Source organism: Neofelis nebulosa, chromosome X, assembly GCF_028018385.1.
Source record: "Neofelis nebulosa isolate mNeoNeb1 chromosome X, mNeoNeb1.pri, whole genome shotgun sequence".
Lineage (NCBI taxonomy): Eukaryota > Metazoa > Chordata > Mammalia > Carnivora > Felidae > Neofelis > Neofelis nebulosa.
Window position 1 is genome coordinate 67,888,977 of NC_080800.1, and position 21,650 is coordinate 67,910,626.

At 39.2% G+C, this 21,650-nt stretch overlaps 1 protein-coding gene across 2 annotated transcripts in view; it reads left to right on the plus strand.

Annotated features, from left to right (window-relative positions):
* The window catches only part of SH3BGRL (SH3 domain binding glutamate rich protein like), a 111,480-nt gene that overhangs the window by 53,087 nt on the left and 36,743 nt on the right, over positions 1-21,650 (plus strand). Inside the window, exon 1 of one of the 2 annotated variants that reach the window (XM_058714771.1) lies at positions 18,929-19,011. The exons of the other annotated variant lie outside the window; for it this stretch is intronic. Coding sequence (XP_058570754.1) covers positions 19,009-19,011 — 3 coding nt within the window. The 5' untranslated portion in view covers positions 18,929-19,008. Of the gene's footprint in view, positions 1-18,928; positions 19,012-21,650 lie in introns of those variants that run through there. 2 annotated transcript variants of the gene reach the window in all.

The window sequence follows — 21,650 nt, forward strand, 5'->3', positions numbered from 1 at the left end:
AATAAAACGTACCACAGCATTCAGTATACAGGGACTGATGGATACAAGTAAAATTATGGAGAGGAGGGGCTCCACCAGGTCAGGAAGCCAGGATGCCCAATCTGTGAGATCCCATCCTTTCCATTGATGGATACTTTCCTGTTGTCTACGTTGAACTCTTTCCTTGAGTTCCTTAACCTTAGTTGTAACTATTCCTGACTGGTTCTGGTTTCCCCAGAAAGATGCAAGTCCCTCCTTTTTCTGAAGTGAGGAGGTCAAGGGCTCACCTATTTTGAAGGGTTATTGCCGCCAGAGAGTTTATTTGGCTTTGTAAGGTTACCAGAGAATCTGCCACCTGTTCCATGTCTTCATTTATCTCTTGAGATAGTCTATGGTATAGTCCTACGAATGAACCTGTGCCCCCTATTCCAGCTCCTATTCCTGTTGCAATTCCTGCTCCTATCAGAACGGGTAGCAGGATTCCCCGTTTAGCCTGGGACTTGGGGCTAAAGGCTGTTAGCAACTTATCTTCAGTGTATACGGATATCTCTGGGATTAGGAAGACAGAATAACATATCTGAATCCAGTTGGCCTCTAAGCATCGGTAGGCCAAATTAGAACACAGATAGAACACCCCAGGGGTTGAACATAGGGTTGTATTCTTCTTTAAGGTTATATTTCTTCCACATAGAGAGGTACCATTCATAACTTCAGGGACTGTAAAGATTAGATTGTTGGCATTTGTGAGTCGGATCCCAGTGGCCAGGGGTCCAATTAAGACAGAGGTGTTGGTTTTGAGATTTTCAGGAGCTTCCAAGGTCAAAGGGATAGGAGTGGCTAAGTAAGTCCTCTGGCTGAAGGGCAAGCACATCCAGCAGGTTTGGGTGTGATTATCTATTGTATGGAGGACTTGTAGAGTAGTGTTGGCCCAATGCTGGAGTGGGGAATTGGTAAGCATCTGATTGAGGGCTGAAAGGTTCAAACCCTGGTAGGCTTCTCGGGGAGTGGTCGCCTTTATGGCTTCTATTACCCTGTCCTGGGTATCCTTTATAACCTTTGAAGGGCACTGTCTTGCACTCCTCCCCCATCTGAGATTCCCCCATTGAGGAAGGTAAGTGTAGCAAGCTCGCTTACCTCTCTGGAGGCCCTTGTTGTGACATGGGTTCCTGACATTTTGGGTTATCTCTATGGTCCAATACTTAGTTCTTGGGGTACCGGGTGACTGACAGAAAGTGGGTGTTTTCCCTTGTAGCAATCTTTGTGGAGGGAGGTGAAGGTGCTGAATGCCCTTGACCCCCTTATTGTCATATAACAATCCTGGGGGCAAAGTGGGTAAGTGGCAGTTGTGAGGGTGAGAGAAGTTATCATAATATGCAGGCGATACTTAATAATCCTCCCATCCAGAGGAGGTATGTGAGACCCAGCATGCATCTTTTGTCCCATGTCCAGCTTGTTGGTGCAGTCTCTATCAGCCCAACAGTAAGAAGTAAGATCAGGGCTATGACACCAGTAAGAGGCAAGGGCTGGCAGAATTGCATCCAAACCACTGGGCTAGGTTCATGCGTTGATTCCTCTGGCTTCTGCCGTGCGCAGGCCAGCCAGTTTCTGGGGTGTGGCTGGAGCAGGGCTGGGGATCTCAGAGGCCAGTGTCTTTTTGAGGGTCAGCTGAAGCGGGTTGACTGGATCTGGATCACTTTGCCAGGTTGAGGTTACTCTGAGTTGGCCTTAGCTCTGGAGTGATGGACCCATGGGGTGATACCTGAAAATGAATTCTCTATTTGGTTGCATATCTGTAAATTCCATCTCCAAGTCTTCGAAAGGGGCGGGTTTCTGGTAGCTGTCAGATCAGGTTTAAGGAAGATATGGTTTGCATATTTAGAGATCCATCCTGTTTTCCAGTTGTTTAAATAATCGTATGCCCGTGGGGTCTTGTTATTATCCCCATAGAATAACTAGCAGAGAAGATTGCCTATACATGAAATACTGTGATAATTTTTCTGGAGTTTACCTCAAGTTGTCTAATCTAGGCAAACAACAAACATTTAAAGACAATCATAAGTAGAATTTAACATCCATAACAGTGCATTGTTGAAACATAGTTGTTCTCTCTAAAAATCCCTCCTTTCCAGAGATAGCCAAATTGAAACCAATGCATTTGCATTTGTAGAATAAACCCAGTCTTAACAAAGCTGGCTCAGCAAGAATAGTGATTGATCATGAGGATCTTTTAAAGTTTGCTTTGCTGGAACCTTTTATAATGAATGTCCGGGTTGAACTTTTAGTAGCCTCTCCAGGCCAGAAGCCAAGCCAAATACTTGCCATCAGACAGGCCTGCAGTGCCTGTAGAATTTGGCGAATTCCTCTTCATGAGGTCCTCAAGATATCCTGAGGTTTTGCACCTGCCAGGAAGTGACCTTCTTTACTCACCTGGTGAGGCTGCTGGGAACTCTGTAAGCAAGGCACCAGGCCAACATTTCCAAGGATCTTTATGGCTCCATGTTTTATAAAGCCAACCCTGGTTCCTTAAAGCTGTGTGGTCATATCTGAGTCTATGAATGTCATCCTCAATTATAATATTGCAGTCAAAGCCTTGGTAAAATAACCAGTATTTCCAACGGTGACCTGTTACAAGATGAACAGATTCTTATTGAACTTATGCAAACAATTTTAATTACCATGAAGGAAAGAATACTCATTGAGAGTTTTTGAATCTCAGGGGAAGTATGTAGAGGGAAAAGATAAATGCTTCAGTTTACAAATGAATACTTTATGACATTTTTGTATATCATAGATATCTTAAGAGACAGTTTCCTTAATCTGGAAGAGGAAACATTAGAGAACCAGCAATATCTTCAACAAGAATCACAAAACTATAATCTTCCTCAGTTCATTTAATCCCAGTGCTTTTCCAAGTAACTTAGCATCCCAAATAAAAAGGCCTACTTGGTCAAGAAGACTTCATTTAACATTTAAATACTGAGAAGTTTGTTGAAACCCCAGGAAGTCATAAGTGCATCCTAAGTAGGACTACAGATCATTACAAATCTTAAAATTTTATTTATTCAACCAAAGTGGCAATAAAAGATCCCAAAGGTGAATGTATAGCATTATATAGTTGTTATCAAAACATAGCTTTAACATTGAGAAGTTTTTTTTAATTTTTTTTAACGTTTATTTATTTTTGAGACAGAGAGAGACAGAGCATGAATGGGGGAGGGTCAGAGAGAGAGGGAGACACAGAATCTGAAACAGGCTCCAGGTTCTGAGCTGTCAGCACAGAGCCCGATGCGGGGCTTGAGCTCACGGACCGCGAGATTGTGACCTGAGCCAAAGTCGGCCGCTTAACTGACTGAGCCACCCAGGCGCCCCAAAATTCCATTCATCTCAACCTTCTACAACCTTCTTTTGCCTTCAAATTTTGTCCCAAAACCATTTCTCTCCAAATAACCAGTCTCATTTAGGACAAAATTACTTTCTTCTACCCTTAACAAAACTGTATTTCCATTCTTTATATCTTTCTTATATATCTCCTACTTTCCTACATACAGGGTTGCTTTTCTTTATTTTCATCAGTCTTAAGAACACTTAGCAGAATTTTATTTTATTTTTTTTTTAAATTTTTTTTCAACGTTTTTTATTTATTTTTGGGACAGAGAGAGACTGAGCATGAACGGGGGAGGGGCAGAGAGAGAGGGAGACACAGAATCGGAAACAGGCTCCAGGCTCCGAGCCATCAGCCCAGAGCCTGACGCGGGGCTCGAACTCACAGACCGCGAGATCGTGACCTGGCTGAAGTCGGACGCTTAACCGACTGCGCCACCCAGGCGCCCCAAGAACACTTAGCAGAATTTTAACTCTTAGGAAACCTTAGTCTCCAATTGAGGATTTAGTAATCAGTTAAGAGGTGTTTACATCAGAATTTTTTAAATGGTAAACTCATGAAGCAATTAAGTACAAAGCATGTTTTCCAATAGGTCCGAATAGCCTTAATTTCTCAGCAATAAGAAGTTAAAAACACAAACCTATGTTCAGTAATCAAAGCTTTAGCATTCCATCCTATCTGGAAAGTTTCAGGTTACCAAGGACCTTGAAAGTTATCTTAATTACCCATGAAAACTTTGAGACAGAAAAAATAACTATCATTAACAAATTGCAAAAGAGATAACATGAGCTTATTTGACCTTTGCTGATAACTTTAAAGACAGGTCCAATAAACTTAAATTAGTTTAAACATCGAATATGTTTCACCTGCATCCACGTAAAAGTCAATCAGTTTTTCCCCATTGTCAATTTTCATTTGGAGCACCAGTGGAGATATCTGAAATGGGTGGTCTAAGGGGGGCGCACTTTGCTCCTTGACTTGGAGGGTGGGAGGAGGAACCAATGGTGCCTGAGACATGGAGGATGGAATAGGACCACACCCAAGTTGGTGCAGAAACATGAGGGGGAGGGGAAGGTATAAGCAGCAACTGCTTGGGAATATTCCTTAAAGTCCCTGTCCCGGGGTAGACTAACCACAGTTGGCTCTAATTATAGCCGTTAACCTGGGATATGAAGTAAAATCCTTTACATCTATTAGGCAGAGGAACAGGGAGGGAGAGTCAGTGTCCCCTTTTGGTCTGATTCTTTCTTGGCTAGACCAATAAGGTCCCCTTCTCAAGGTTCCTCCTGATGTCAGCTGGGGTTTGGGGACTTTCCCTGGTTGGGACACTTATTCTTTTTAATGTCCTTTCCCCTTGCAGTAGGTTCATTGACCCCTTGCTAAGGAGGTTCTGGGCCTCCCCCTTTTGGCGGCTAGACCTTCTCTGTCCTTTTGTCATGGCTCTTTTGTGCCTCTGGAGCAAACAGGGTGTAAGCCACATATAGTTTCTTATAATAATCCCCGGGGGGAGGGGAATCCGCTTGCTTCTGGGCATATTTATGGCCTTCTTAGCCCCTGCTCTGATACCCCAGAGAGCCTCTTGGTACCAGCGGATGTGGACTGGCATCTGGAGAGTGCCTGCGCCTGGCCGAGGGTGCCTGCGCCTGGCCGAGGGTGCCTGCGCCTGGCCTAGGGCACAATCTGGCATCTGGTCCTCGTGGGGGAGGGTTCTCCAGGCCCAGAAGGGGAGGAGAAATGGGCGGTGGAGGTGGTGCAACAGAGGGGGGAGGAGTTTCAAGCTCAGGGGAGGGGGAGGGAGCCTAATGAGTCATGAGGAGGCAGAACACTAGGAGAGTGGTGGGTCGCTTCTTTGGCTCCCTGGGTGAGTTTCCGGATAAAGTGGCTAAAACCTTAACCTGGCTCTTCTTACTATGGATGAATTGCACCCCAGGCGGAGGATTTGGGGCAATTTCAAGCCAGGAGCCTGGGTCTCTGTAGACAATATGCCAGATGCAGCAGACCATTGGGACATCCAAGGTTCCCCCAGAGGGCCCCCCCACACCAAAAGTGGAGCATTCCAACTCATATAGGGTCCCCAATGTGCCAGGGGCTATTGCAATTCCAGTCTCCCAAAAACCCCCTCCTTGCTCTGTCCCGACCCCACAATGCTCCCACCAGGTGGAGTTGCAAAGACAGAGGGACAGGGGCACCCCCTCCAATGAGGAGACCAGCCAGATGCCCTCCTGTGTCCCGAAGGAACCCAGGCAATGCTCAGCTGCAGCAGTCCCAGCCCTGCGACTCATGATCAGAAACCACTCTGATGCTGCCACAGACCTTGTGTCATCCATCATGGAATTTCAGATGGGCCCATTCAGACTCCGTGAGCCCCTGGGGACCCCAAGGGCACCCACCTGTGGAGCCACAGAATCGAATTTGGCAGGCAAGCTAGACCAAGTAGCACATTCACATTCACATTCACACCAGAGGTTATTACATTCCCTCCCATAGAATTCCTACCTGTGAGACTTCTGAAGTCTCGGGGAGTGATCAGGTCCCCTTTCCACTCTTGTGAGTGGGCCTGACTAGATTGGGCCCCAGCCAGAATGGTTCTGACCTCAGGTCCATGTCCTCACCTGCCAAGTTTCCTCGAGTCCAGCGGGAATGGTGGAGCGGGGGCTGGCCTGAGGCAACTGAGCGGGAGACTGCTGAAATTCAAGCAGGGCTTGCCCTCTCCCTTGCAATCCCTCATTCTGTCACCACCTCACCATTTTCCCTTTCCCAAGCCAGTGGCAACAATGGGCCAGCGCAGTTGGGTTTTCTGGTCAGGGAACCAAATATCTTGTGGAATCAGGCTGGAACGCTGGCAGAAAAACCAAGTGGCACTCAGAGATCTTGGTGGATTGGAGATTTATTTAACACAGGTGGGCTCAGAGGAGACCATTTCTCCAAAGATCTGAACACCAAATGCAAGTGGGGAGGGTAATTTATAGTCGTCAGCTTCCATATCTTTGGGGGGGGGGGTTGCGTGAGCAGCAAACAAAGGAAGAAGAACCCAGAGGAGGGGTCTCTGAGCTAGAGACCAGAGTTTATTTTAGCCCCAATCAGCCATCTTTGGTGTACTTTATTCACTTCTCCAGCAATGCATTGTGATTTAAATAAGATCTTCTGTGTTGAAGGGGTCTTTACCTAAAAATATTTAGTGAAGGGGCTCCTGGGTGGCTCAGTCAGTTAAGTATCTGGCTTTGGCTCAGTTTGTGATCTCGGGTTTTGTGGGTTTCATGGGTTGGAGCCCCATGTAGGGCTCTCTTCTGTCAGCACAGAGCCTGCTTTGGATCCTCTGTCTCCTTCTGTCTCTGTCCCTCCCCTGCTCTCTCTCTCTCTCTCTCTCTCTCTCTCAAAAGTAAATAAACATTTAAAAAATATATTTATTGAATACCCACAATGTGTGAAGCATTCTGGTTGTCTGAGGGACACAAACACAAATCAGATGTGGGAACTGCCTTTTGAGGAGATTGTAATCTAGTAGGGCTAACAAAACTTGTATGTAAATGTTTGTGTGTGTGTGTGTGTGTGTGTGTATTATATATATATATATATATATATATGTATTTATATATATATGTAAAATATATATATAATATATATTTTAGTCTTTTTTCCACACAAGGGCTATTAGGATTAGCAAGCCTGCATTGATGATGTGGTAACAGCTCTACAAAGACAAAAGCATTTATATCAACAGTGAACCGTAGGAGTAGGAAACAAAAGAGAAGCACAGTGCATTAATTTACCAATTGTTCATTACTTACTGTGAATAGCCATTATATGTTTATCATAAAGAAAAGCCTCAGGCGCCTGGGTGGCTCAGTTGGTTAAGCATTTGACTTCCGATCAGGTCATGATCTCACAATTTGTGGGTTTGAGCCCCACGCCAGGCTCTGTGCTGACAGCTTGGAGCCTGGAGCCTGCTTCAGATTCTGTGTCTTCCTCACTCTCAGACCCTCCCCCACTCCTGCCCTGTCTCTTTCTGTCTCTCAAAAATAAATAAAACATTGAAAAAATATTTAAAAAGCGTCTTCACTTGTAAAGATAGCATTTTCTGAATTTATCATCTTGTTTTGCTGTGCTTAGTTTTTTGTTTTTTTTTTCCCTTTGGTTGTTTGTTCAGATAGCACTTTCTGTTGTCATACCCATGGGTTGATTTCTCCTCCCTATAGAGGACTTACAGCTCAATTCATTTAAAACATAACTCATAATCTTTACTCTCTCATCCTTATTTCACCTTTTGCTTCTCAGATATACACAACACATACACATTTAAATGATACACATATATATGGAAGGTCTGCCTTCATTTACAATGATGAGGGAGACAAAGGCAAACTGAGGGCAAAGCACAAGCCAGCACGCCCCCCTCCCCAGGTGGGATATGTGTGACATTTCTCAGGCACTTCTGGCAGCCCAAGAACAAAGGAAAGGGAGAAACCAAAGGTTATCTGTTAGAGATCACAGTCATGCAGGACATGAGTCTCCATCACTTTACAAATGTCTTAGTAAATTATAAGAAAAAGGCAGTCTTATCAATAACCTAATCTTCAGAAACCTATAAACTCAGTTTCCTGGAGCCCTAACATCACCCTCCCCTCCATAGTGATGTGGGGAGTAAAAGTGAGAAAGAAATGGTAGGTAAAATTAAATTTCCTTATAACCTGCAACCCATTGACAAATACTTGAGATAGGCAGAGTAAAACATTCCTCCAGGAACTCCCTACTGTCTTAATGTTAATACTTTGCTAGAGGAAAAAAAAAAAAAAACAACTTAGCTTGACAATAGCTAGGCCTCCAGTATCCTATGAGTCCTCTTTAGCGTATGAAAGTCCTTTTGGAAACCTCCCTTTTGCCTTTACCTCCTCCAACTCCATAGTATATAACTAGTCATTCTTCACAACCCCAGTTCAGCTCTTTCCACAGGTCCTGTCCCTGTGCTTTAATAAAATCACTTTTTTGCACCAAAGATGTCTCAAGAATTCTTTCTTATCCATTGGCTCCAGATCTGCACCACCACTCCAAAACCGCATCAACAATGTCCTGCTTTTTACCAGTGGTTCCATATTATTGTCAGCATCATCTTTTAATTAAATGAGATAATTTGTTTTAAAAGCCTAGTCCATTAATTAAGATTTATTTAGTTCCTTTACACTTGTCTACTTTGTGTTTTGGAAGTCATCTTTCACTTTGATAACTGATAACGTATATCAACTAATTAATATCTGAAATTATTTCATATATTGTTAATAATTAAGCTGATAACTACACTTATCCTGGTGAGCATTTTATAATGTATATAAATGTCAAATTACTATATTGTACACTTGAAACTAATAAAATATTATGTCAACTATACCTCAATTTAAAAAATAATTAAAAGCCACTTATACTGGGTGTTGTATGCAAGTAATGAATCACTAAATTATACTCCTGAAACTAATATTACACTGTATGTTAACTAACTAGAATTTAAACAAAAACTTGAAACTAGAAAAAAAAATGCTGCTTACTTTGAATCTCTGCTCTACTGTTTTCTAGCTGTGTCTTCTTGGAAAAGGTTAACTGTTTTCTGACCCATTAAAATGAGATAATGCATTAAAGTGCTTAGTGTAATATTTAGCACATGGCATAAGTATTTAAAAGTATATAAGTATCATGAGGCACCTGAGTGGCTAAGTCAGTTAAGCCTCTGACTCTTGATCTTGGCCAAAGTCATGATCTCAGGGTTTGTGAGAATGGGCTCTGTGTTGATGGTGTGGAGCCTGCTTGGGATTCTTTCTCTCTTCCTGTCTCTCTGACCCTCCCCACTTGCTCTCTCTCTCTCTCAAAATAAATAAATAACTTTGAAAATACATAGCTATCATAAATATTTTACTTAAGTGTGGAAATTGAATTTAGTGTCTTAAATTTAAAAATCTTCAAACAGAAATAGTATTTTGTCCTATTATGCTCCCCAAAGAGCTAAGCAGTGAAACAGGAATTCATCTACAGGATTGGGAGGAAGGGTGGATTTCATTACCAATATATGAGCATGGACTGAAGAAAATAGAAAAAAAAATGTTAATTAAAAAAATATTTTAATTAAGTACAACATAGCAATGAATCTCCTTATTTTTCACCATTTTACTTGTTTTTATGCCAAGAAGTATGGAATTCCACACATTTTGGAAGGCTGGGAATATTTTTATATTATTCCCTGTTGCCCTACAAAACTAGTCATTTAAATGTTTGTGTCTCAAGCTGTTAAAAAGTGCAGGACTCTATGATGAAGAATCATTGACATATATCATGCAGATCTTTTAAAAGGTCCATCAATGTTTTTTAATGTGTATTTATTTATTTAGAGAGAGAGATAACATGAATGGGAGAGGGCCAGAGGGAGAGAGAGAGAGAGAGAGAGAGAGAGAATCCCAAGCAGGCTCTGCATTAACAGCTCAGAGCCAGATGTGGGGCTCAAACTCACAAAACTGTGAGATCATGACCTGAGCTGAAACCAAGAGTCAGATGCTCAATCAACTGAGCCACCCAGCTGTCCCAGAAATGAAGTACTTTTAAAAATCATAAGGTAAAATGAATATTTTAATTTTTGCAATTTTATTCCCTATACCATATGCTTACTTGTAATATTGATTAAAATTAAAACAAACTATAAAAGCAGTTCTGTTCATATAACATTTTAGTAGTAACATTGGCATTACAGTCCTTTTTTCATAGACTTTACTTTCATAAGAATTCTGTAGTGATAGCTGCCAGGTTTTTTTTTTTCTCTTTTAAACTTGACTATTATTAGATTTATTTCAACAAATAATTTCCTAAATCAGGATGAAAATAAGGCAAAAGCATGTTTACAGAGAGAATAAATGCTTTGCAGCTTGTCTAGACTTCAAAATGAGGTCATGATTTACTTTTTGTCTTTTGGCACACATATGGATATTTGGGTTTTGAATTAGAGAAGTTAAAGATGTAACATTGGTCACAAGAATTGATTTTACACATAAGCAACCTAACTTATGAGGGACTGCTGATGAATGTGTTATCCCTAGGGGAAGAAGAGTTTAGTCTGGCTTGATGAATTCTTGAATAATCCATGATTTCTGTTTTTAATAGAATTTCTATACAACTTAACTCCCACAATTTTCTTTTCAACCATGTGAAATGACAGGATTTCATCAGGCAAAAGTATGTTTGATGTTCAGATTAGCTTCCTCTTCAGAAACCTAGAAGAGTTGAGAACCTTATAAAGCCAAATAAGTTGTAAATAGTAGATGTGGGCAGAGAGTTCTCCATTAGTTTCTTGCATTTGTGCACATCTTGTGAGCAAAGGCACTGACTACCATTGTTCTGTATTATCTTTTCAAGGATGCAACCTGCCTTGAAAGATGACAGTGTCTCTCCCTAAACCAAAGGGAAGATTTGTGTATGGCTCTGTATAAAATACCTGAGTTCCCTAACATGGCTTCCTGTGTCACCATAAAGGAATTAAGGAACAGGGAAAAGGTAAAAGAAAATGCTGATACTTTGGATACTACTCTTGTTGTGATGGAGAAGTCTCATGTTTTCTGCCACCATTCTTAAAACTATGGCAGGCTTATCTGTTAGTGTGCAAGTAGGATAAAAATATCAGATCTTTCACAATTCTTGACAGTAGTTTTTATTGTTGTTCATGCTGTTCTTGACAGTCATAATCCAAATAACAATGGTAGCAATTAAATTGCACAGAAACTCACTAATAAACCCACAGAACTGCATGGCCCAAGCCGATTTTGTTTAGCAACCTTAGTTTACTATTGGTTAACTTCTTGGACCATTTGATCCTGGTCTTATTTAACTAATTAGGTAACATATAACCATTATTCTCAGCTGGTCAGTTTGGAATATGGTTTATTGCCTCGAGTCTGGGAATACATTCATAGTTTTCTCCGGAATGTTCACCTGGGGCACACTGGTCAGCTAAGACTTCAGTCTAGTTATTTTTTCCTATGGCAAATGAATTTGTTTCGGCCAAGATACAGAATTCTCTATGTTGCCATACTCTCTTAAAAGGAAAGTGTTTAAGGGCACCTGGATGGCTCAGTCAGTTAAGCCTCTGACTTCAGATCAGGTCATCATCTCCAAGCTTGTGAGTTCAAGCCCCACGTCAGACTCTGTGCTAACATCTTGGAACCTTGAGCCCACTGCAGATTCTGTGTCTCCCTTTCTCTCTGCTCCTCCCCTGCTCTCTCTCTCTCTCTCAAAAATAAACATTAATTTTTTTTAAAGGAAAGTGTTTAATTTCCTAATGAAATATTATCACTTCACCAACTAAAGGGGAAAAAAAAAAACACCACCGCTAATGTAGTCTGAAAGGGTTTTATTTACTCTTTTGTTTTTGTGTTTGCTTTCTGAAGTCATAGGCTGCCCTTCAGGTGTAAAGATTATTCTAGGGATTCATCATCAGCTGGATATGGTTAGCAGTTGTTTTCTTTCTTTTTCAAGTTTTTATTTAATTTCTAGTTAGTTAACATATATAGCAAAATTGGTCCCAGTTGTAGAATTTAGTGATTCATCACTTACATATAACATTCAATGCTCATCACAACAGTACACTCCTTAATACCCATCACCCTTTAGCCCATCCCCCCACCCATCCCCTCCACATCAACCCTCTGTTCTCTATAGTTAAGAGTCTCTTATGGTTTGCTTCACTCTCTCTTTTCCCCCCTTCCCCTATGTTCATCTGTTTTGTTTCTTAAATGACACATGTGAGTGAAATCATATGGTATTTGTCTTTCTCTGACTGATTTATTTCATTTAGCATTATACTCTCTACCCTATCCATATTAATGCAAATTTCAGGATTTCATTCTTTTTTAAGGCTGAATAATATTACTATACACACACATACACACACACACACACACACACCCCACATCTTCTTTATCCATTCATCAGTCAATGGATATTTGGGTTCTTTTTGTAATTTGCCTATTTTTCATGCTGCTGCTATAAACGTTGGGGTACATATACCCCTTCAAATCAATGTTTTTGTATCTTTTTGTATCCTTTGTGTAAATGCCTAGTAGTGCAATTGCTGGGCTGTAGGGTAGTTCTATCTTCAACTTTCTGAGGAACCACCATCCTGTTTTCCAGAGTGGCTACATCAGTTTGCATTCCCACCAACAGTGCAAAAGTGTTCCCCTTTCTCCAAATCCTTGCCAACGTCTGTTGTTACCTGTGTTATTGATGTTAGCCATTCGGAAAAGTGCGATGTAGTATCTCATGGTTTTGATTCCTATTCCCTGATGATGAGTGATGTTGAGCATCTTTTCAAGTGTCTGTTAGCAATCTATGTCTTTGGAAAAATGTCTACTCTTGTCTTCTGCCCATTTCTTATCTGGATTACTTATATTTTTTGGGTGTGCATAACTTTTTTGATAACTTCTTTATAGAATGTGGATACTAATCCTTTATCTAATATGTCATTTGCAAATATCTTCTCCCATCCCAGAGGTGGCCTTTTGTTTTGTTGATTGTTTCCTGTGCTGTGCTGAAGCTGTTCATCTTGTCAAAGTTTCCCAATAGTTCATTTTTGCATTTGTTTCCCTTGCCTCAAGAGACATGTTAGTAGGAACTTGCTACAGCAGAGGTCAAAGAGGTTGCTGCCTGTGTTCTCCTCTAGCATTTTGGTGGTTTCCTGTCTCACATTTTTTTGGCATCCATTAGCATGGTAGATGATTCTCCATCCCCTGACTTTCAATCTGGAGGTAACTTTAGGTCCAAAATGAGTCTCTTATAAGCAGCATATATATGAGTCTTGTTTTTTTTTAAATCCATGCTGATATCCTATGTATTTGGGGCATTTATTCCATTTACGTCGATAATTATTAATGGATAAGAATTAAGTGCCATTGTATTACCTGTAAATTCGCTGTTCCTGGAGATTTTTCTCTGTTTCTCTCTAGTCTTTGTTGCTTTTGGTCTTTTTTTCCCACTCAAAGAGTCCGCTTTAATATTTCTTGCAGGACTGGTTTAGTGGTCACCAACTCCCTGGGAAATTCATTATCTGTCCTTCTTTTCTGAATGACAACCTTGCTGGATAAAGTATTCTTGGCTGCATATTTTCCCATTCAGCATATTGAATATATAATGCCACTCCCTTCTGGCCTGCCAGGTTTCTGTGTTGAGATCTCCTTCTAAACTTATTTGTCTTCCTTGTAGGTTGAGTATTTCTTTTCTCTTACTGGAAATCCCTTTCAGGACTTTTTTCCTAAGATTTTTTTAATGTTTATTTATTTTTGAGAGAGAGAAAGCATGTGCATGTGAGCGAGGTGGAGCAGAGAGAGAGGGGGACAGAGGATCCAAAGCAGGCTTCTTGCTGACAGCAGAGAGCCCAATGTGGGGCTCGAACCCATGAACAGCGAGATCATGACCTGAGCTGAAGTCAGACACTCAACCAACTAAGCCACTCAGGTGCCCTCAGGATTCTTTACTTATCTCTGTATTTGGTTAGCAGTTATTTTCCCAGGAAGATCCAGAGAGGGTGACCAAGGACATACTTTTTACATGTATGGAAGGTAATTGGACAAAGAATTGCCTACCAACTGAGCCTGGAGAACTTAAATAAATAGTCATATAAGCAACTTTTAGATTTTTAAACAACATTTAATAATATACATTTCTTTGTAAAGATAGTTGAAAATTCCTTTAAAAAGGCAAAAAATATATATTGAAATAATCATATGTTTGTGTAACACTACTTAAAATCCTTGACCTTGGGGCACCTGGGTGACTCAGTTGGTTTAGCATCTGACTCCTGATTTCAGCTCAGGTCGTGATCCCAGAGTCATGGGATTGAGTCAGCAGGCTCAGCATGGAGCCTGCTTAAGCTTCTCTCTCTCTCTCCTGGGGTGCCTGGATGGTTCAGTTGGTTAAGCCTCTGACTTTGGCTCAGGTCATGATCTCACGGTTTGAGCCTTACATCAGGCTCTATGCTGACAGCTCAGAGCATGGAGCCTGCTTTGGATTCTGTGTCTCCCTCTCTCTCTGCCCCTCCTATGCTCACACTGTCTCTCTCTCTCTCTCAAAAATAAATAAACATTAAAAAGAATTTTTTAATTGTCTCTCTCCCTCTGCTGCTCCACCCCACTTGAGTGCTCTATCTCTCTCTCTCAAATAAAATAAAATAAAATAAAATAAAATAAAATAAAATAAAGTAAAATATTCTTTACCTTGATTAGACTGTAACTGAGGGTGGCTGTATTTTTTTTCAGTGTGTAAAAAAAATAAAGTCAGGCCTATTTGTCTGATTATATTACATTAATAAACCAGGCTGTTTAATTATACAAAATTTTCATTGTTTTGATAGCTGACTCTGTGATCTAAAAGTATGATAGAATTATTTGTGAAAACCACTCAGATATTGTGTGTGTACAAAGATTTGCTATCTCCTATTATCATGCATTTAATAGAATGGTAATTTTTAAGGGTAAATAGATTGAATTTGAGTAAGTTATATGGGACATTTTGTACCATTTCCATGAATTTGAACAACATGCAAAAATAATGTGTTTTTTTCCCACATTTGATGGTGGACAATGGAGATATTCTCTTATTTGAATGTCATTAGCAATAGACCAAACCTTCCTAAATCATTATATTTTGTTCCTTTTCTTTCTGCTGTCACCGCAATACTACTCTCTAGTTTGAAAAAGCCATTGCCTTAAAATATTCTTACTGTACTGAGACAGAATTTGGTCACAGCAAAGAGATGTTTTACCTGATTGAAAATGCAGTAGTACATATGCAAAAGCAGTTACCTTTACCTTTGGAAAGGTACAGGGAAGTGGAGAAATCATTTTCTTTCAATCTAGAGTTATTAGGAATTGCATTCATGAGAATTTGCATGTGTCTTTTTATTTGGCAGTATTATTGGTCTTCTTCATAGAATGATTTTGGGGGACTTACAGAGATTAATTCAATGACTTCCTTACTCATTGTTTCACATTTTTTTTGGTCTTCTTCCTTTTTAAAAAAAAATTTAAACATTTATTTATTATTGAGAGACAGAGAGACACAGAGCGTGAGCAGGGGAGGGATAGAGAGAAGGAAGACACAGAATCTGAAGTAGGCTCCAGGCTCTAAGCTGTCAGCACAGAGCCTGATGTGGGGCTCGAGATCACGAACTGTGAGATCATGACTTGAACCAAAGTCAGTCGCCTAACCAACTGAGCCACCCAGGCGCCCCATGGCCTTCCCCTTTTAAAGGAATTAAATGTTGGTGGACTTTTATAGTGAACACTAGCTGAGTGTCATGGGTATATGGTTTGTGGTTCAAATTGACTTAACTTTGGAATTTTTTCTACTGCTTCAGATTTATCTGTCGTTTGGGAGTGGTAATTATTTCACATTTGGAGCAGTTTAATAGATACCAGATAAAGTAACCAATATAAGAAAAAGAGCAGTTTTATAATTTGGCAGGATTTTTTTTCTAAGTAAGCTCTCTGCCCAACATGGGGCTTGAACTCATGACCCCAATATCAGGAGTCACATGCTCTACCCACTGCATCAGCCATGCATCCCTGGCAGGATGTTTTGAATGAAAATTTACTCTAAGACTCAAGAAATGTATTGTTTGGCAATATATAACCATCAGACAATTTTCTATTAGACTCTCTTACATTAGAAGCACATTTTTATGGATATTATCAGATAAAATTTCTTACTTTGATTGACACTTTTTCTAAACACAACACTTCTGGAATTTTACTGTGATGCAGTGAACAGTTTCATCTTTTTAAGGTTTTTTTTTAGGAAGAATTTTAAAGTCTGAGTGGCCCCTCAAACATTTGCTGGGTGTGTGTGCTTAACAGCCCATCTTGCTTCTCAGCGCCCCAGCAAATGAGTGAGGGAAGTCATTAGATGTTTTGAATGTTGAGGTGTCATCCCAGCACTTTACAAAGCATTTGTCTGGTAGTGACTACCTAGTGACTACACTATTTGCTTTAAACACCTATTTATCATCCTCATGTGCAATTTCTATTGATATTGATAGCTGCTTATCAAAAAGTTACATTGAATGGTGCAAATACAATATTCTTAAGTTTGATTCTAGAGCCTGGCTCTTCATCTGCATTCCCTTACTAAACAGCTCTGGAAGGACTGTATTCTAATAGGATTGATGTACTATGGTGTAATTCATTGTTTTTAATAACTTGAGAACAAGGGTTCTTTACGAATATTTAAAATAGGTAGCTACCATTCCCTGAGAGTTTACATTTATTTATTTATTTATTTATTTATTTATTTATTTATTTATTTTCTCACTTGTAACACATTTATAGAACACCTGCTATAGGTAAGATATGATAATGGGTACTGGATAACATGATGAGCAAGATAGACAAGGTTCCATCCATGAAAGAGCTTATAGTTTACAATCCAGACTATTTTATTGTAGGCAGTATGAGAGGTACATTGCTTCTCTCATCTATATTTGTTTCTATAATCATTCTTGGAAGTGAATGCTATTACTCTCACCTCATAAGTGAGGAATTTGAGACTCAGAAAATTTAATTAATTTACTTAGTCACACAGATAAGAAATGTAGGATACAAATTCAAACCCAAGTCAGTCAGGTTTTGTATTAATTTTCTATGCTATGTAACAAAGTACTATCATTTTAGTAGCTAAAAACAGTACACATTTACTATATCACAGTGTCAGTGCATTGAGTAATCTGGTATAATTTAGCTGGGTTCTCTACAAGGCCTAAATCAAAGTGTCAACCAGGACTGGTTTGTCATCTAGAGGCTCCACTGTGGTAGAATCTACTTTCAAGCTCATGGTTGATGGCAGAATTAATTTCCTTGAGACTGGAGTACTCATGACAGCTTGCTTTTTCATATGTAACAAAGGAGAGAGAAACTCTAGTGTGGGTTAGCAAGAAAGGTCAAGCCTTACAGTATCATCACTAGAGTTACATTCCATCACGTTTGCCATATTCTGTTAATTGGAAGCAAGAAACAGTTCATTTCCATACTCCGGGGGAAGGGATTATACAAGGGAGTGAATCCTAGGAGGTAAGGATAATGGAGCCCCATGACAGTGTGTTTGCCACAAGTTCCATAATCTATTGTCTTTGCATTATACTATTCTGCCTTTATTAAGAGCTCTATATACATAAATTGATTTTTGAAATATTTTTTAACGTGTGTGAAGCATTATAACACCACTAAAAAAGTTTGGCAAGGGAATCCCCATAATCTCATGATCCTAACACCACTCAATTAGTCTCCTGAGCAAGTTGTAAAGAGATAGCACTCCTACTATCTGTATAAGACGTAATAATAATTGTGTTTGAATTCCTATCTGATTTAAAAAAAAAACACAGTTTTCCTTTTCACAAGTTGGATTCATAGCAAATACATGATTCTCTAGACTTCTTTTTTCACTGTTTATATCATAAATGTTTTTCCTTGTTGCTACATAATCATACAGTGGTCAGTTTCAATTGTACTCAGCAATCTTTTGAATGATCACATCATTGTTTACTTAACCAAGTCCAAATAGTTTGATGCAGGCAATTTTTAATCTTCCACTGCTAAAAAAATAAATAAATGACAACAACAATAAAAACACACCAAAACATTGCATAAACTCTTTAGGCACAAGTTCTATCCTCTTTTGCATTATTTACTTAAACTAGGAATTCAGAAGTGATATTACTGGATCAAGACACATGAATGTTTCCATGGATCTTGATGCACACTCTCAAAATGCTTCTAATTTTATTTGACTTTCATTGAATTAACCAGCCTTCAAAATTGTAAAGGCATGTGATAATTCTAATTGAAATTCTATGATCACTGGACAGACAGTATCTTAACTGTTGCTATTACTGCTGTAGTGGTTTTGGTAGGGCAAAGGGGAAATTATCTTTTCTTTATGGCCATGGACCAGATCTCAAGATGTTGTTCTATCCTGGAGTTCAAGTGAGGAAAAGGATTTCCTCAGGACTTATCCTTAGTACCAAAGGATGTCACTTACATGGATATTTTTCTCGGTCATAGTGCAATACAGTGACTTCCCCTACAATGGGGCAGAAGCTATTCACATGAGATACTTCAGAAATCTACATTAGCTTCTGTACAGGGACAGATTTAATTAATTTATTTCTTCAGATGCTGTTGTTGAATGTGTCCATGTTGGCAGCACATTTCACAGTAGCTTTTCTTATAGTTGAAAAGGAAAAGAATAAAAAGATGGAGCTAATGTAGTACCCAGTATATTGGCTCATATTTGTCCTCTGCTACAGTAATAAGAACAGATTATTTAATTTTTTATGATTCAAGTACTGATAGTTTGGAGTTGGTGGTTACAGCCTTTTTTTTTTTTTAAGTATCTGTTGTGAGCTGGAGAATTTAGCTACCATATTTGGTTTTCATATGCCTTCCCTGTGACTTTACATTAGCCTGTTGGAGGATTTCTGTGTTTTTGCTTATCCTTATATGGGAAGGCTGCCTGGAGAATCTGTCTGACCAGAATTAGAAGCCCTGTAGCATTTGCAGGAAGTGTGGCGTTAGGAAGAAGCCGTCATTTGTGTAATTAAGTTTCCTTACGGCCAGAATTTGTTGCATAAAGAGATGGTGAGTTAGAGAACATTTTTGCTAACTATAAAATACCTCTTCATATGCCAAATTTCCTTTATTCTAATAAAATTCCCCTAAAGAAGATTGAAATCTCTTTGTGCTGAGCTTGATAATGATAAGTGGTTGAAGCAGGGAAGCAGAGGCTGGAATAGATTGATAGTTTATTGTTATAGTTTATTGTTAAATTCTTAGTGCAAACTTAGTCTGAATTATTTTGGAACATAAGATCCACATATGTTAAACTCGCACTTGTCACAAATATTTAGCTTTGATATTTGATTATAACAATGTGATTTGTGTCAAGGAAAGTTTTTGCTTTAATGGCATTCCCAAAGCAGCCAGAACAGTCTAAAATACCTGTTACCCTATTTCCCCCTTTGCACTAATTTCCTGTACCTACCTATGGCCACAAGTCACTGACACTTTTGTGGAAGCACTTCGGAATGTTCTTAACTTCACACTTTATTTGTTCAAATATGTGACAGTTTTAAATGGAGAACTTTTTATATATATAAAGGCACTGGGTTCATATGAATAACAGCTTCTTCACTGTAACTCTTTCTTATCAAGTCTTAAAGTTCCATAATGGCTTTACTACTTGTGCCATGTTTGTTTCATTATCACAGAACTTCAGAGTGGGAAAGGATTAAAGGGATTATCTAGAAAAATCTACCCTGTGTATAAAACCTTTGAAACAATCAATGGTTTTATTGCTCTTACTTTAGGCCAAGCTTTGGAAGTAAGAATGATACAAAATATATGAAACATCTCTTCACTCAAAGAGCCATCATTAAGTTGACAGTATAATTAGTATGAGATAGCAAGTGTGGTAGTGCATTATTTTGTTATTCATCATGCTTAGTATTTAAGTGGTGTTTTTCACTCATACAAATCTTGGGCAAGTGTGTACTTTGAAGAAAGTTTCTAATCCATTTGAGCATTAGTTCCTTCATCTGTGAATATGGAGTGAAAATAATAGCAGCTGCCTCATAACACTTGTGGAAACAAAATAAGATAAGCATGTGAAAAAAAGATAAGGATGTAAAGGGCTTAGTATAATGCCTGGCCCATAAAAAACCTTAATAAGTAATAATTATTATATTAAACTTTGGAGTTAGATTACACTTGGTGCAATGCAGACAGGAACCTAGTTCATATAAAATTCTGCAGCCCTTTGTTAGCAAACCCTAAAGTGAAGTCTGTCCTTTTGTTTCCCCTTATTACCCCAGCCCTAATACACCCACTACCATCCAGCAGAAAGAGGCCAGACTTTGATTAAGGGCTGGCTAGTTTCCATTGTTTAAATTATCTGCTAGTATGGAATTTATAATCCTATGATTATAATTTATAAATTTCTTGAGACCATAAATAATATCTATTTTATTTTTACTTGTATCAGGGTAAGAACAATGGCCTTGAGGCCCAGTATGTACTTAGAAACTACATTATTTTTTTATAATTTTTTTATTTGAGTATGGTTGACACATAATGTTATAGTATTTTCAGGTGTACAACATAGTGATTCAACTTCTCTGTACATTATCCTATGCTCACAAGAAGTGTAGCTACCATTCTTGATTGAATGGTAGCCCCTAACATTACCTAGGCAGGGATCCAGCGCTAATCTTTTTCAAGCAGCAAAGGATCCTAATGTTGGATTTGGGTATTCTAGTTACTTTTTGTTCATAATGATGTGGAGATTGATTAAATTGTGTGCATACTCATTTGGACGATAATGGAAGCAAAATTATAGTCCAGTAAGTAGAATTTAGCATTAAATTATATAGTAAGAACACATCAAAAAGTGTTGTTGCTTTTTGTAAGAGATCGTTAACCTTGTATAATTTTTTTTAAATCTATTTAAGATGTCATGAAGATGGACATGGAATTTTAGTTTACTAATTTAAGCTTTGGAGTTAGAGATATCTAAGTTTGCATGCCAGCCCTGCCGGGCACTAGCTTTGTGAGTTTGAGTAAATTTACTTCTTTTTTTTTTTGGGGGGGGGGGTGCAGCAATGCTTTATTAAACATAGAAAACAGACAGAAAAAGATCAGTTTCAAAGGTGGGTGTTGGTTACCCAGGGCCAGGACATCTCTCATAGTGATTTTTTTCTTTTTTTCAAAAATGTTTATTTATTTTGAGAGAGAGAGAAAGAGAGAGAGAGCAGAGGAGAGGAGAGGCAGAGAGGGGAAGAAAGAAAAGCCCAAGCAGGCTCTGTGCTGTCAGTGCAGAGTCGGACGTGGGGCTTGATCTCACAAAGTGTGAGATCATGACCTGAGTTGAAATAAAGAGTCAGATGCTTAACTGACTGAACCCACCAGGCACCCCTCTTTGTGAATTTCCTTATGCATATCCTTTTCATGCCATAGTGGAAGGAACACTGTCCTCTCCCTAAGGAAGACAGATGTAACAGTGGGGGTGACCAGGTATCATGTAACGTACGTGCTTTAAGAAAAGACAAAAGAATACTCAATGAACATGAAACAAGAAAGATATCCACACAAGGTGGTCATTCAAGCACAGGGTATTTGGGCTCTTTATCTCATAAGTGTTCCAGCCCCAAGGCCCATTCTAATGTGGCTGAGTAAAGGTAAAAAGACTGTGCATGTGAGATAGTCATTTGGATTAAAAAAAA